Source organism: Wolffia australiana, chromosome 11, assembly GCF_029677425.1.
Source record: "Wolffia australiana isolate 7733 chromosome 11, ASM2967742v1".
In the NCBI taxonomy this organism is placed as follows: domain Eukaryota; kingdom Viridiplantae; phylum Streptophyta; class Magnoliopsida; order Alismatales; family Araceae; genus Wolffia; species Wolffia australiana.
The window spans coordinates 11,393,704-11,409,990 of NC_135845.1; the positions used below are offsets into that span (position 1 = coordinate 11,393,704).

The following is a 16,287-nucleotide window of genomic DNA, read 5'->3' on the forward strand; positions in this document are numbered from 1 at the left end:
ATCCCATGATTAGGGACACATATGTCATAGTCAAAGTATTTCATTATTTTAGGATTTATTTAATTTTTTTCAATGCAATTATTATAATTAGCTTATAGTGGGGTGTGGAAGAGTTGAGCCTAATGGGGACGAGGGTGGTGGGGTGAGAGTGAAGTGAGGTGAGATGAAGGTGTGGTATGATGATGGGTTGAGATGAGGGTGAAGGAGGGATAAGGATTAGAGTTGGAATGAAAATGAGGTGAGGATAGTATGGTGAGGGCAATTCTAATTAATTTAATCCAATCAGCACATAACACTAGTATATTATGTAATAAGTAATTCATAATAATAAATTGTCTTAAAATTTTCATAAATAATTAACTATATTACTTCTTAGCAAGTTAGTTAAGTATTTTTAATTTTAAAACATTACCTTAAGAATAAATTTGCTGATAACTAAATTATTCTCATTCGTCCTTGGTAGAAATATATTGAGTAAAAAATTAATTTTTTAATTTATTAAAAATAAAGTAAATTACTCATCAATTTTATTAGAGAACGAAGTAATTGTAATTCTAATCCACAAAGATGAAGAGTGACATCTACATACTTGAATGTGGTAAATGACTACCTTTTAAATTTTTTCTGTTATCACGCAATGTTAGTATCATACAATTTTTATATCAAGTATCCAATATCCATTATTGCCACATGATAGTGTACAGTACAAAATTGTCTCTCAACCAACTCATATATGTTACTGTAATGGTATCCATACTAAATCCTTCATGATTTGACATCCATGAGTCAAACTCTGATCATTGCATCCTTGAATACATTATCCTGGTGTGATCCAATTCACATGGGCCAACCACTTAAGTTTGATTTTTGAACATAATCTATTTTGGATGTGGAAGTGACCCAATGTTCAGTATTGAATTAGTAGCTCAATGATGCCAACTGTACATAGTTTAACTTACTTAGGGCATTTGGGTGTAGACTAAACCTATAATAAATCAAAAGTTATCCTATGTCAGTCTGGCAGACAGACTATTCAACAATTGGTAAATCTTGGGCACATTATGAATGGTCAGCCAAGAGCATCAAATGGCAAGTAGTGTGATAAAGTATGGGTGGTATATGGCAGCAGGGTGGCAGTTAACAATGATGAGAAAACTTCAAAAATCATAATGACTAAATTAGGCCCTCAAATCTTTACTATTATAGGCGCTGAAGAAATATTACATTTTAATATTTTATGATATACCCCTAATTAGCCTTTGGTTCGTTTTTTTTACTTCTTTATTTGGCCACACTGGATTTGACATTGCTGTTGGGCATCTGACAATAGACCTTTTTTGGACTGTCCATTTGGGTATGGCATCACCATACAGGATGACAATGTAATGACACTATGCTAAAGATGCAAATACAGTGGAATCAACACGATGACATAATCATGAACAGTATTCATCGTCTTCCATCACATTGCATGTTCCAATTGCAAAACAAATCATTTATTTTAATTATCTCACAGGGATATGTATGGGAATTTGATCAAAATATGCAAAAAATTAAGACTAGAACTGGACACATGTCAAAGCCCGAATAGTGGATTGAGCAACGCATGAGATTATGCACCAATCATCAGCTGTAATTTTGGAGACTTTGAGGATGCATTTTTCAATGGAACATGCATCAGAATATATTTAATTATGGAAATAAAATTAAACAATTTCAGGTATCCATGGGTTCTAGTAACATATTGGGGATGTGGCACATCAATCAAATGAAGGAGAAAGAAAAACTCAACTGCTTCAAATCGTCCCTCTCTCTCCTTTATCATTCTATGCCCTTATATCAATGAAAAACATGTTGAATTTGCTCCTAAGTTAGTAAGCCTAGTGAAAAAAGTGACTTTTAGATCCTGTAAATTCATGGTGGTAGTTTTTAATTGAATTTGAAGACAAAAATTTTACATTTACTTTAGCCAATCTATGTATGTGACCATGGATGCGCTACTCATTGCAAAAAGGTGCCACTATGTCATTGCAATTTCCAAAGTCATAATACACCAACTATATACTGGAACTGTTTATTTTTTATGGTGTACATGGACATATGGATGCATGAGAATATGCAAGGGTTAAAATGTACATAAATGCTATGAGAGACACTTTGCGTGATGACAACAAGAATTCTGAAATCAAAGTCACATTAAAAAGTATTTTTTGGATCTTTCATAGGCATGCACACATGGCTAATCTTGATTTGACATAATGAGAAAATGTATTAAAGGCTATCATGGTGACTCATTTATTTTAATTATCTCACAAGGACATGTCTGCAAATTTTATAAAATTATGCAAAAAATAAAGACTACAAAAGACCCTTATCGGTCGATAAAAAACCTCTCAAGGGAGTGTGAGATGAACAACTATCAACATGTTCCACTGGAGAAAGTCTAAGTAATCATGATAGAAGGATGCTGGATGCGACAAGCGAAGGTGCCTTTATGAGCAAATATGATGAGGCCTTGGATCTCATAGAGTTAGCAGTGGAAAATAGTGAGAATTAGACTCCTTTCTTAGAGAGCTCTCACTATTTGTCTCCAAAGAGCTTATTCGAATGTCAACGGGATCAACTATACTGATCAAATGACCAAGACCAAATGCTGTCATTCTATTGGATATATTTATGTCCTTCTCAGGTATCATTCATTATGATAAATTCATAACACATCTTAATAATATTTATCTATGTATTATGATCTCATCATAATTTGCTTCATCATTTGATGTATTCACTAGTTTCAATTATAATAAGCACATATGCATTATAATGATTATATTATGTAAATATATGTCAAATAAGATGTGAAATTGGCTTACATGCCACACATATTTCCATCACTTACATTCTCATCTTCCTCTTAACATCCATACGTAACACCCATCTATCCACATATATCCATCTCATCCATATTATCATGCATGGCATCCATATAAAATTTACCCATCGTCACTATTCATCACGCCCTCCTTATTATATTATCATAAACATTTACATTCACTAATTATTGTATAGGTCTATCTTCATAATCATTGTAATCACACCATATTTCCTATTATGAAATATCTCTTATCATCCCCTAGAAAAAAAGAGGATAGTAAGGCATTGCATCTCTATAAATAATAGAGATTCAATGGAGACATCAATGAGATACTATAAATCATGCAACCACAAAAATTTAAGGTTGTCAAGCCAAAACCTGTGTAATCCAAGCTGAAAATGCCCATTTATATTCCAAAGCAAACTTGTCTTCAGTATTAGAATAAATTCCATCGAGTCATGCTGTCCTTCGGTGGTGAGATTAAGTTGAATGATGAATACCTGTACAATAAGTTTGGTGGGAGTCATCACATATTTTTGTGATATATCTTAATGACACATGAGTTTACACAAATGATACAAATCTATGTCCTGACACGACTAGGTTTTTGCCAAGTCATTTTGGTAAGAAATATTTTGGTAAAGTTTTAAAAGTATTAGGCATTGAGATATATGTGATTGTTCTCATACATATTTTTGGTTTGTCTCAAACAAGATACGTTGAAAAGGTCCTTCAAATATTTGGTATGGAAGATTGTAAAGCACTTGATATCCCCAATTGATAAATGTAATAAATTTAGTCTCTATGAATACCAAAGGAGAATTTTGAAAAGCCAGATATGCAAAATATCCTTATGCATGAATTGCGGAAAGTCCCAATCAAAAGTGTGTACAGGTACGGAACACTTGCAAAAAGCGAAAATATCTGTGTGATGTCTTGAAAAGACGAAATGATGTATCCTCATATATAAGAAATCAGATCATCTCATCATGATTACATATTCTGATTCTGATTTTTCCGCAGGCAAATTATACTTTATGTGATTTTATATTATTGGTGGTACGAGATATATCCCAGAGATATAAAATGTAAGCACTTATAGCATCTTCCACCATGGCGACAGATTTTATAACATGTTATGATGCATCAAATCATGGCAGTTTGCCAAGGAGCTTTGTCTCAAGCTCGAGAGTCGTTGAAATGATAGTCAATACTGAGTTAACACACACACATATATACACACTGTCCAAATGGAAAACTATTTAATTAATTTCTCAAGTATGGACAAGTAGATATACATATCTAATTGCATATGATTAAGCTATCATTTACAGACTCTCTATGATAATGACAAGCTTAAGATATTTGTAAGTAAGCATGCTTATTACAATTATAATTATAATATTAGTTAATATAAGACGAAGGAGGACTAAGTTTTTCCTCTTCCTAAAAACAGGGACCCTAAAAATTTTCATCCAAAACAACTCTCATTAATAACCTTCGTTTTTCTCCCACAAATATTGTATATTTTACCTTAATGTTAATTATTTAATCTTTGAGAATCCTATAAAACAAACTCTTTCAAAAGGGATCCACGTCAGACAACGGGGCATTTTGGGAAGAGAAAGGCAGTATAAATATATCCGAGCTAGTTTACCCTGAGCTCAAATGGCGGTTACGGCGACCTTCGGTCAACCTCTCTTGCTCTCGACGAAGAAGACTTGGAAGCAAGATCATGGAACTGCGACGAGTTCGATCGGACCTCGGCGGATCGTTCCAAGTAATTCTTCTTCGTCTACGTTGGCACATGGAAATTTCTTGGCGAGTTCGTCGATCTTGAGCTTGGCGAAGAAAACTTTGAAGCAAGATCATGGAACTGCGAGGAGTTCGATCGGAGCTCGGCGGATCGTTCCAAGTAATTCTTCTTCGTCTTCGTTGGCAAGTGGAGATTTCTTGGCGAGTTCGTCGATCTTGAGCTTGGCGAAAAAGACTTGGAAGCAAGATCATGGAACAGCGAGGAGTTCGATCGGAGCTCGGCGCATCGTTCCGAGTAGTTCTTCGCCGTCTTCGTTGGCAGATGGCGATCTCTTGGCGCGTTCGTCGATCTTGAGTTCTTCCAGCTCGCCGTCCGTTGCCTTCTCCTCGCCGCCAAAGAGGTCGAGGAAGACCGTGTTCCTCTTCTACTGCGAGGAGACGCGCGCCCTCGCCGAACGCGTCGCCGCGGAGAGCGACGCCATTGAGCTTCGCAGCATGAACTGGAGGTAACTGGAATCGTTCCTTTTATGTGATTCCAATAATTTCTATCTTGGAATCCCCGGCGAAAATCTTGTCAGTCTGTTTGATCGGCGAAAGCTTAGCCTAACCTAATCTTCGTCTTTTCTTACCTAAAACTGATTTCCATCTTTGATCCGCTACATTCCTGGGAAAACATCTTCTATCTGCGATTTCCTATCTCATTCTGATTTCGATCTTCGATTTGCAAAAGAAATTGTTGCGTGGCTAATATCCATCTTAGTTATGCAAAATGCCAGTGTAATCTAATCCACATTTTCGATCTGCGAAAACCCTGGCAAATTCAGATTTCCATCTTCGATCTCCGAAGCTCTCTTCGGACTTAATCTCGGTCTTCGATCGGCGAAACCTTTGCAAAACCTAATCTTCATTTTCGACGTCGAATCGGCAGGACATTCGACGACGGCTTCCCGAATCTGTTCATCCCCAACGCGCAGGGGATCCGAGGCCAGCATGTTGCCTTCCTGGCGTCCTTCAGCTCGCCAAGAGTGATCTTCGAGCAACTCTCCGTCATCTACGCTCTGCCGCGGCTGTTCATCTCCTCCTTCACTGTCGTCCTCCCCTTCTTCCCCACCGGCACGTCGGAGAGGATGGAGGAAGAAGGCGACATCGCTACAGCCTTCACTCTGGCAAGGATTCTCTCCAACATCCCTATTTCTAGGGGCGGCCCAACGAGCCTGGTCATCTACGACATTCATGCCCTCCGGGTTCAGATTTTTGATTTCTTTTTCTTCCATCTTTCTCCTCCTTTCTTGGCAATTTCTGAAATCTCTTCGCCAGGAGAGGTTTTACTTTGGTGACAACGTGCTCCCTTTCTTCGAGAGCGGGATTCCTCTCCTTAAGAACAGGCTTCAACAACTTCCCGACTCGGATAATGTGAGTTCTGCAATTCCCAGCTCAGATTTGAAATATTTCCTTCAAAAATTGCTTCTCTCTGCGTCGTGTTTTTTTTTGAAGTAATGACTTTCTTGACGTCCCTTCGGAGAGGAGGAAGGAACTATCATTATTTTCTGAACTTCCTCTTTCAATTTCTTCTCTCTGCATCAAAGTTTCTCCTCGGAAGGACGTGAGAAGAAACAATCATTGCTTTTAAAGAGTTCTCGTAATTTTTTTTTCTAAAGTGCTTCCTTCTGCATCTAAATCTTCTCCCTCGCTAGAACAGGAAGGAATTATTTCTTTAATTATTTCAATATTCTTCCTTCAAAATTGCTTCTTCTGCATCAAAATTTTGTCCCCAGCGCATGAAGAAATTTCATTATTGTTTTCTAAAAGTTTTCCTCCAATTGCTTCTCTCTGCATGAAAAATCTCCTTCCGTCACAAGAGAATTAAGAAACTGATGTTAAATTTTCCTTCAAAGTTTTCGCATCTTTGCCTCAAAATCTTCTCTTCCGGGGGAACAAGAATCAAAGTATCATTATTCTCTCTGCATCATTACCTTCACCCTGCAAGAAGATGATGAAATTATTATTATTTAAAATCCTCCATCCATGACTTCTCTCAGCATAAAGAATCTCCTCCCCCCACAAGAACATCAATAAATTATCGTTATTCTTTTAAAAGTCGTTCTTCGATTGCTTCTCTCTGCATCCAAATCAAATTGCCGCTCATAGATGAATATTTTTTTTTTTGAAGAAAAAATGAATATTTTTTTTTAAATCCTCCAATTGGTTCTTTCTACATTAAAGTCTGCTCCGTAGCTGGGACATGCATAAATTATCATTATTTTTTCAAAAAATCCATGAAAATTGCGTCTCTCTCCTCCGTGTTAACGCGAAGGAATTATTAATATTTAAAAGCCCTCCTATTGCTTCTCTCTGCTTCAAAATCTTCTTCTCGACCAGAACATGAAGAATAACCATTGTTATTCGAAATATCCTTCCAATGCTTTTCTCTCCATCAAAATATTCTCCCCGTGAGAACATGAACGAGTTGTCATTATTTCGCATATTTAAGTGAATATTTCGTCTCCAGATATCAATTGCTTTCCCTGATGATGGGGCGTGGAAGAGATTCAACTCGCAGCTGCAGCATTTCCCTACTGTACTGTTCTCGGCTGAACCCTGTTTCTATTCAGAGCCCTTGTGTGCTTTACCCCGTGTAAATTTTACTCGGAGCGAGCCAGGAACTTGCAGATTGTTTGCACCAAGGTGAGGGAAGGAGATCGGCGAATCGTGCGTCTGAAGGAAGGAGATCCCAGAGGCCGCCACGTGGTAATCGTTGATGATCTCGTCCAATCCGGGGGTACGCTGATAGAATGCCAGGTACAGAGAGAAAGTCAGGGTTCGTTCATTATTTGATTATGCCCGCATGAAAATTTTCACAGAGAAATGCCAGGTAATGAGAAAAAATAGAGTTCTCTCTAATAGATATTTGAATTGGCAGATTCTGCACTATGCGCACCATTAATTTTCTAATTCACTCATGCCCGCAAAAAATGTCAGGTACTGAGTGAAATTAGTGTTCTCTCTAGTTTATTTATGCCTGCACGAAAGTTTTAGAGAAAAATGTAAGATACTGAAAGAATTGGTATTCTTTCTTACAAAAAATTAAATTGACAATTTTAGATTGTATTCTCACCTGAATTTTCCAAATTTACTCATGTCGGTATGAGAAATTCACTGGAGAATTGCGTTTTACTGGTAGGAGATAGAGTTCTTCATAAGAAAATAAATTGACAGATTCAGCATGTATCCACGGTATGAATATAATTTACTCATGCCAGGCAACGAGAGAACTCAGGGTAGCTTCTCATAAAGTTTTAATAAACCGATTTAGCATGTCGCCGCATCATTTTTTTCTAAATCGACTTGTGGCTTCATAAAAAAGTAGTGCTATTTCTTCAAGAAAATGTGTAGTGACAAATTCATCATGTACGACAGAAGATTTCCGTAGTTTACCTAGATCCGCGCATCAAAGCTTTTACTGAGAAATTTGAGTTTTTTCTTATGAAGGCATGTATCCGCACCTTAATCTATTGAACTTGTGTGCGCATGAAAATTTCTTCTAAAAAAATGAAAATTTGATCAGACATATGAATCAAATGCCCAGATTCAAAATTTTCTATGTTTATTATGAGATTCATGGCTTTATTCTTGGTCTAAGATCACGTTTTCTAATGATCCAGAAAGTGTTGGCTGCTCATGGGGCGAAGAAGGTCAGCGCTTACGTGACGCATGGCATCTTCCCCAACAAATCCTGGGAGCGTTTCAAGCACGACGATGGAGGTATGCAATGGAAAACTCTAGAAAAAGTAAAATCCTATCAATTTCCTGAGCTCTTAACTCTAGAAAATTTAAGAAAAGATATTTCCATTACGCGAATAAATATTTCATTATTCCTTAACAAGATTTCAACAGATATTACAGTTTTACATACTATTAAGTTTATAAAAAAGCGAGTAGAAATTCTCTTGTAAAACAGTTTTTTCCCTTTGGGCAGTTGGGCCAAGCGAAGGACTGGACTTCTTCTGGATAACCGATTCCTGTCCGTTGACCGTGAAGGAGGTGAAGAACCGGCGACCCTTTGAAGTCCTCAGCCTCGCTGGTTCTGTCGCCGCGGCTCTTCAGATCTAGGTATGAACCAATTTTTGGGATATTGGAATCCGTGCATGGCCAGGAGTTGGTCGTACTCGGCACCGTGTTTTTGCCAATTAATAAATATGAACCAGTTTTTGACTCTCCTTTAGTTTTTGAACTCAAAAAGTATGGACCGCCTTTCCCAACAATGACCCTCTGACCCCATAATCTCTCTAGAGAAATTATTTTTTCTGAACTCCAGTCTTTCCACAAGGATTCTCATAACCTATATGGTGAAACTTTCTTTTCCATTAAGACCCTAGTAATCTCGGAAATTGTTTATCCGGGGCTGGTCAAAAGTCAACGCTAGGGCTGGCGTATGTGAAGCTCCTGATTGGTCACGATGAAGCAGCCGGCAGTGCCAGCAGGCTCGACAGCGAACTGCTCGCGGAAGCTACCGAGGTGGCGGGAGGCCATGTCAGCGGGCAAGGCTGTAATATCCGGCAGGCCCTCAGGCCTCACGCCGTGGCCGTGGATTAGGAAATGGATGCCCACAATGAAACTGCCGGTGGCCCGGATGGAGACGCCATGTGGCCCATTGGGTCTGCACTGGAGCTTCTCTACCACGTGGACCAACCTCTCTTCGTTTGGGCGGCTGCCGGCCAGTGCTGCCCGAACGCTTGTTAACCTCGAAAAGATGTCGGCGGCGCCGCCATAAGTGCTACCTGAGAAGCTGCCAGGAGAAAATCAAGTAAGACACGTTCATGGGCATTTGAATGAGGTCAGACTTCTACTCCTTTACTTACCTTAATTCCATTCTGAGATACAAATAGAATTAGAAAAAAACCAAGAATACTATCACGTGATGGGTGTTTCAATAAACAACTGTTATGTTTATGGTTAACTTATTTCAGTTCGTTTTCAGTTTACATATAACACCGCTTATAGGTATCTCAATAGAAAGTTCTCATCATAATTCTATTCTGAGCAAAATATAACTCTGAAGGAGCAACATTTATGCATAATTCAGTGGAAATACCAAAACGATGTGCAAGTTCCACGTTCTTTTTTATATTTTGATCCCCGTTTTCGGGCGATCTTCCTTCTTTCTTTTTTAAAAAAGCAAGAATTTATTTCGGCAGAAACTCCAAAATAGATTCTGAGCTCTAATAACCATTAATCTTACTCATCTACTGAAACTGTTTTGTGTGATCGTACACAGATTTTGTGTGATCTCTCCTATTCTTTCTTAAAAAAAAAATGAAAATGTTTCTCGAATATACTAGGAATTTATAGTGTGATTCAAACCTGAACGTCGATTGGTCGTTGTAGAAGGATTTCATGTGGGGCCATAGCTCATCGGCTCCGTCGAAGAGCATGTAGTAATGTACTGCGAACATCTGTCAAGAACAAGGAGTATGAATGACAGACAGGGCGAGGCGAGGGGGAGAAGCTCAAGCTAATGCTTACATCAGCAAGCTCTTTTAATCTCTGCGTTGGATCGAATATGCTGTGGACGAAGGCTGCGAGATCTACTCCATCCTTCTCATGCTTTCTGATGAACGGATGCGCTAAAAGCTGCAGGGATAGGTATGTGGAAACATATGGGTTTATTTAATTAATATCTTTTCACGTATTGAAATTTAAACATGGGTTTGACTTGCCTGATCGGCCGTTGGCCTTTCATCCGGGTCTTTCTGTAAGCAAGCATCTATGAATGAGCGAAACTCCGGGGAGATGGAGTTTTTCGGTGGAGTCGGCGATGGATCATACAAAATCTGGGACTCGAGAAATTCAAGAATCAGATATAGTTTATGCTAGAATCCTTTTTATGAAATGTTAAAAAATATGGTTCCTTTGAATTTAATTCAGAAAATTGATTTACTCGTTTTTGAACAAGTGTTCAAGAATTTGACAAAGAATTGTTTGGAGTTGGCAATGGGTAGATTAAAGTTCGATGGTCGAGAAATTCACGAACCAGAGTAAGCAAAATTCTGTCAGCGAAATGTGAAAACTATGTTTACCATTGCTTTTTTCAAAACTTTAATTTCGAATATGATTTTCTCGTCTTGAAGGCGTTTGAGAGAATTTGAGAAAAGAATTCTTAGGAGTCTGCGATGGATACCCCAAAATCAAGAACCAGAGGAAGATGAGATTAAACAAAAAAAACATGGTTCCTTTGAATACTGCGACATTTTTTTGAAGAAAAAATACTGTGACATTTTCAAAAACATTAAATTGGAAAAAGGAAATACGTCTGAGGACCAAAGAATTTCAGAAAAAAAACCTAAATTGAGTAACTCAGCTTCAAAGACATCTGATACACTTTTATTTACCGTTTTTTGATTCATGATGATTATCTAGATGTTTTTTCCAGAAAAATAATGCTATTAATATTCTTTTGCCCGACCTGTAACATGAGATTAACCGGACCTTCACTGGCAGAATATGGAAACTCGCCAGTACCACACTCAAACAGAGAAATCCCCAGGCTCCAAATGTCAGCAGGATAAGAGTAACTCTCGTTCCTGATTCTCTCAGGAGACATGTAAGTCACTGTCCCTACAAATGTAGCACACTGAAGAAACATGAACAAAGTAAGCTCTTCAAACAAGGAAGTCAAAAAATAAGAACTTTTTTAAAGCTATTAATGAAAGGCCTACATTTATGTTTATATTCGGCTTTAAGAGCGTTTATCTTACATGATATAAGACATTTTTCATACTTAAATGATTTAACATCAGGTAGATTAGCATTTCTAATATCAGAATACGAAACTTTGATAATATCTCCAATCATATTATCATATATAGTAGTAATAGGAAAAAAGTCTGATTTAAAGGGTTCGGTTTTATTGAATTCATAATATGTATTTACCATGGCAATGGAGTTCTCCAGCCCTGCACTTATTCCAAAATCAGTTATCTTCAGTTCGCCTTTGAGATTTATTAGTAGATTTGCTGGCTTTATGTCGCGGTGTACTAAGTGCCGCTCGCCATGCAAGTACCTTAGCCCCTAAAAAAACACAAGAATCAGCCAGAGCTAGCTAAAAAGCGCGGTTTGATACAAGAGGAAGGCCCAAAAGTCCTTGTCATTTGAGGATGACGATGACGATGATGACAATCACAAGGACCATTTTGAGGATGATGGGGGTTTGAGTACATTTTATATGAATAAGAGTACATTTTATATCAAGATATGAAGAGGACGAAAGAGAGAGAGAGAAAAGATAGAGAAAAAGAGTAGCGCGGGAGGCTCGGATGATGACGATGACGATGACGATGGTGGGGGTTTGAGTATATTTTATATGAATAAAAGCAGACAGGGATATCAAGATGGAAAGAAGATGAGAGAAAGAGGAGAAAGGAGAGAGGAAAGACAGAGAAAGAGAAGATATAGATAGGAAGAAGGGGTAGAGAAACTATACAGAAAAAAAGATAGAGGAGAGAGAGTAGAGTAAGCTATACATTGACAAGAGGGAGTAGATAACATCTACATTTTTTTTAAAATTATACAATATTTAAATATTATACATTACACACTTTAAATCGTCACTGACGGCCTTGATGATGAGTTTTGGATGACAATGTAGGTTCAATTTCCCTAGGCTGAAGAGCGTGGCATTGATTAAAATCAAGGTTGAACTTACATGGAGTATCTTCTGGACAATACATGAAAGAACTGCCTCGGGAATAGATTTTTGCACCCTCAAGATATCTGCAAGCGAACCTCCATCCATATATTCCAAGGCAATGCTGATTTGCCCTGACCCAGGAGTGAAAAATGCGCCATAAAACTCAACAAGTCCTTGATAACAAGGCCCCTCACATAAAGTCCGTATCTCATTTAGAAGTTGCTGCCTTTTTTCCTAGAAAATTCAGAGAAATTAAGAATTTTACGACGAGCACGCGAAGAAACTCGTCGTATTTCCATGTACAATAGAATGAGATAATGGCAAAGAGGATACCCTTACCCCTGCAGTTGAATTATACATAAACTATTTGAAAATTCTGACAATCAATTTTTCTTGTATTTAGTTAGTTGCAGGAACGATATTTTCCAGGATTAACGTTCTCAGGTATATAAAACATGATGAAGAAAAAGAAAGGTAATAAAACCTTATGATGCCATGTCTGGTGGAACAGAAGTAGAAGGAGATTAACCTTTTCAAAAATATTAATTCTTTTCAGTGCGATGACTCGATGAACAGGTATATGAATAGCTCTCTGGACGACGCTGCTTGCGCCATACCCTATGGCTCCAAACACATGCATTTCGTTGGAAGCGCATCGATACGTCCTCTCGACGTCGTCCGATTCATCAAGCTGCGTGGTGCGCTTTTGCAATCCGAGCTCATTGATGTTGTACTCGCCATAGGATTGACTTAATAAATTCACAGTGCTACCATCAGAGACCTAAAAGAGGAAAAAATACAAGATTATATGGCGAGAGGAAATGGGTTCACAACGAATTAGTCCAGAAGAATTTTAAGTTAAAACACTCAGTTCAGACATCAACTTGCTGAAAACTTTTTCTTATTCCTCAAAGAAATATTTCAGAGCTAGCTAATTAGTACTCTAAAGGCTTTGGAGTCTAGATGATTGAAGGAATTTTTTTTTTTCAAACATATGTTGAACAGTGCAGATAGGAAATACGTCCAGAATGAATTAGTATTGAAGAACTACTGAATAAAATGTTCAAACTACTGAATAAAATGTTCAAAAATCATCTTGACATTTTTTTTATAATTTGAAAAGAAATATAGTAGTTAGCTATTCATTCTTAATTAGACTCTGAAAGTTCGATGACTGACGGGAAAAAACCCAAACATCCTGGTCGTCTCTCATTTTATATTTTATGGAGAGATTTAAAATCAAAGTTTTCTATCGATGGGGTAAAAAACTCATGAAAAAGAACTTCTGGCGCTCCGTTGGGACATGTTGAGTTCAATAAGGTATTTCTCGATTTTTAAAAAATTTTTCAAACATATGTTAAGTTGTGTAGACGGGAAATAAATTCAGAAAGGATAAGAAGTGCTCAAGAACAACCATTTAATATCAAATTGATAAATTTTTTTATCAAATCATCAAAGAAATATAACAGCTAACTATTTATTTCTTCAAAAATAGTTTAAGTCTGAAGGGTATATAACTGACATGAAAAAAAATCAAATATATGTTGAACTGTGTAGATATCACATGTTTTAGTTGAAGGATAAATATGGCTATTTTCAAGAAGAACTATCAAGGAGAGATTATGTATCAAAGTTTTTTCGAAGGGTTCAATAATAACACATGAAAAAAACTTCTGGTGCTCCGTTGAGACATGTTGAGATTGAGGAGGTGCTTGTCAGTTTTTTTTATAAATAACGCGTACTACAGAATAAAATGCCTACCATGTATGAATCACAAGGATCCAATGACGATTCATCTGACAAACCTTTATCTGGATCAAACAATGGCTGTAATTTCCTTTTCAGTTCTTCCAAACCCGCCATTTAAATAGGCAGGAATCATAACATTGTCCACCTGGATGATTATAACATATCCCTCCTGAATTCATAAAAAAATAAATTACATTATAGCAATAAGAAACAACAAAGCAAGAAGTCTGGGAGATTGAGGAACAGACAACTACAAATCAAAAAATTAATCCTCGAAAACCAACCAAGTGAAATTTAAAATAGCAAAAATTTAATGATAATATATTTATGCAATATATTTTGAAAACCAACCAAGTGACTATTTACCACTAGTTCAGTCACGAAACCTAAATATTATGTCGAACTAATAATCTGTTCATAAATTCATTGCATAAGATCATACAGGGGAAGAGAAAACCGACGGAGCTTAACTAAAATTCTCCTTTAAATGCGACGGAAAATGATCTTCCCCACGGAAGAAGCCTGGGACAAGAAGGAACAGACTAGTCCTGTACAAAAAAAATAATTCTTTGAAAAGTTTTCAATAAGTTTATTCTAAAATAGCAATCATTAATGAGAGTATATCTATACAATATACACTGAAAATTATCCAAGTGATTTTCAGTTAAGAAACCTAAATATTAAGTTGAACTAATCATCAATGCATAAATTCATTCCATAATCTCATGGCGGGGATGAGAAGATCGATGGAGCTCACCTAAATTCTCGATAAAAGTAAGATCGATCACACGGCATAGATAGACAAGAAAAATCAATTAAAACGCAGAATCCACATAAAATTCAAGAAGCTCACCACAGGATTTTCTCCAAATAATCGACTTATAATAGAAAAAAGAAAAGAGGCCGGGGAACCAACCGCGGCAATTGTTGAATATGATCGTCGTAACACCTTCGCTACCTTCTCCCTCGGCTTAAAAATCCGCCGCTCTTCCAGAAGCCGCCAATCAACGAAGAGGAAGATGCGCACGAAAGGATCATATGAATTTGAACACCCCACGTTTCCGGTTCAGTCAAAATCACGAATGATCATCACCCACTTTCTCCAAATTAATTTCCTCTGTCGCTATATACATAAAGAAGAAAAATTGATTGCAAAAGTGGACGCTTCTCGCTCGAAATACTACGGTTTGCGCAAGAAAAGCTTGTATCCGATTACGCGAAAAGGAAAAAAATCAAGCTAGATTTGGAAGAATGTGTACTTTCAGCACGCAGGGCCCCCAATTGAGGAACGTTTATTATGAAAACTGACCAATTAATGTAGCTCTACAGTACTTATTTATGCCCATATCATTTTCTCGTCTTGGTGACACAGTAATGTAGCTCTAAATCATTAGTGCCCATGCTGACACAGAGCAGAGTAAGGTTTTAATGTGATTATATTTCTTATGAAGGGCTAAACAATAATTTAGTTCTACAGAAAATGGTGTGACACATGCTGATTCTGAGAAGACTATGGTTTGGTTGTGATTGTATTTCTTCTGAAGGGCTAAAAAATAATTTTGTTCTGCATCAATGGTGTGGTCCATGCTGACACACATAGAGATTCGGCTTTATAATCTAAAGGGCTACATCATATTTTGGTTCCAAATAAATTGTGCCCATGTTACTGTATTGTCGTGGCGTGGCCCATGCATGCCTACAAGCAGAAGACTATGGTTTTACTGTGATTATGTTTCTTGTGGAGGCTGAAATCATAATTTGGTTCTCAAGCTATTGTGTGCATACCTATGTACTGTCCACAATGAATGAGCACAAGGAACTGCCCTTTAACGCACAATACGTCGTATGCCGGCCCATAGAAGCCCATAGTTTTATCATGATCATATTCTTATGGAGGAATACACAATATTATAGTTCTCTAGCATTAGTGAGGATTACACTATATTGTTCATCTCTAATAAAGACAAAAATGCCCTTTAATGTGTAGTGCTATCTAGTGTGTGTCACCGTGCGACCCGTGCTGACCCACATAAAATTATGGTTTTAGTGTGATTGTATTTCATGTGGATAACAAATAATTTAGTTCTAGAGTAAAAGTGTGCATAATACTAAATATCTCTTCTCTAATAAACACAAGGAATTTCCCCTTAATGCACAATGTTGTGATCCACGAAAGACAATGGTTTTATTGTAATTGTATTTCTTGTACATGTATATAAAATAA

At 37.2% G+C, this 16,287-nt stretch overlaps 2 protein-coding genes across 13 annotated transcripts; one reads left to right on the forward strand and one right to left on the reverse strand.

The window, feature by feature from the left end:
* The first annotated feature begins 4,525 nt into the window (after positions 1–4,525).
* LOC144709117 (ribose-phosphate pyrophosphokinase 4-like) lies at positions 4,526–11,354 on the forward strand. Of its 7 annotated transcripts, none has more exons than XM_078582524.1 (10): positions 4,526–5,133; positions 5,556–5,871; positions 5,945–6,040; positions 7,137–7,205; positions 7,298–7,426; positions 8,290–8,389; positions 8,604–8,737; positions 8,997–9,461; positions 10,013–10,270; positions 11,126–11,354. In XM_078582524.1, the coding sequence occupies exons 1-7, from the start codon at positions 4,541–4,543 to the stop codon at positions 8,735–8,737; spliced, it is 1,437 nt and encodes a 478-aa protein (XP_078438650.1). In that variant the 5' UTR covers positions 4,526–4,540; the 3' UTR covers positions 8,997–9,461; positions 10,013–10,270; positions 11,126–11,354. The 7 variants fall into 7 exon arrangements, with proteins under 7 accessions (XP_078438650.1, XP_078438651.1, XP_078438649.1 ...); XM_078582525.1 differs by having other exon boundaries at positions 9,041–9,461; XM_078582523.1 differs by lacking the exon at positions 11,126–11,354 and adding an exon at positions 10,385–10,564 and having other exon boundaries at positions 8,604–9,461.
* On the reverse strand, positions 8,945–15,351 carry MKK3 (mitogen-activated protein kinase kinase 3). Of its 6 annotated transcripts, none has more exons than XM_078582521.1 (11): positions 14,980–15,351; positions 14,535–14,611; positions 14,120–14,232; positions 12,844–13,095; positions 12,330–12,548; positions 11,558–11,695; positions 11,091–11,258; positions 10,345–10,458; positions 10,151–10,258; positions 9,989–10,080; positions 8,945–9,413 (listed from the first exon to the last, which is right to left on the reverse strand). In XM_078582521.1, the coding sequence occupies exons 4-11, from the start codon at positions 12,952–12,954 to the stop codon at positions 9,047–9,049; spliced, it is 1,317 nt and encodes a 438-aa protein (XP_078438647.1). In that variant the 5' UTR covers positions 12,955–13,095; positions 14,120–14,232; positions 14,535–14,611; positions 14,980–15,351; the 3' UTR covers positions 8,945–9,046. The 6 variants fall into 6 exon arrangements, with proteins under 6 accessions (XP_078438647.1, XP_078438643.1, XP_078438644.1 ...); XM_078582517.1 differs by having other exon boundaries at positions 14,076–14,232; XM_078582518.1 differs by having other exon boundaries at positions 14,076–14,232; positions 14,917–15,351.
* Positions 15,352–16,287: the final 936 nt, after the last annotated feature.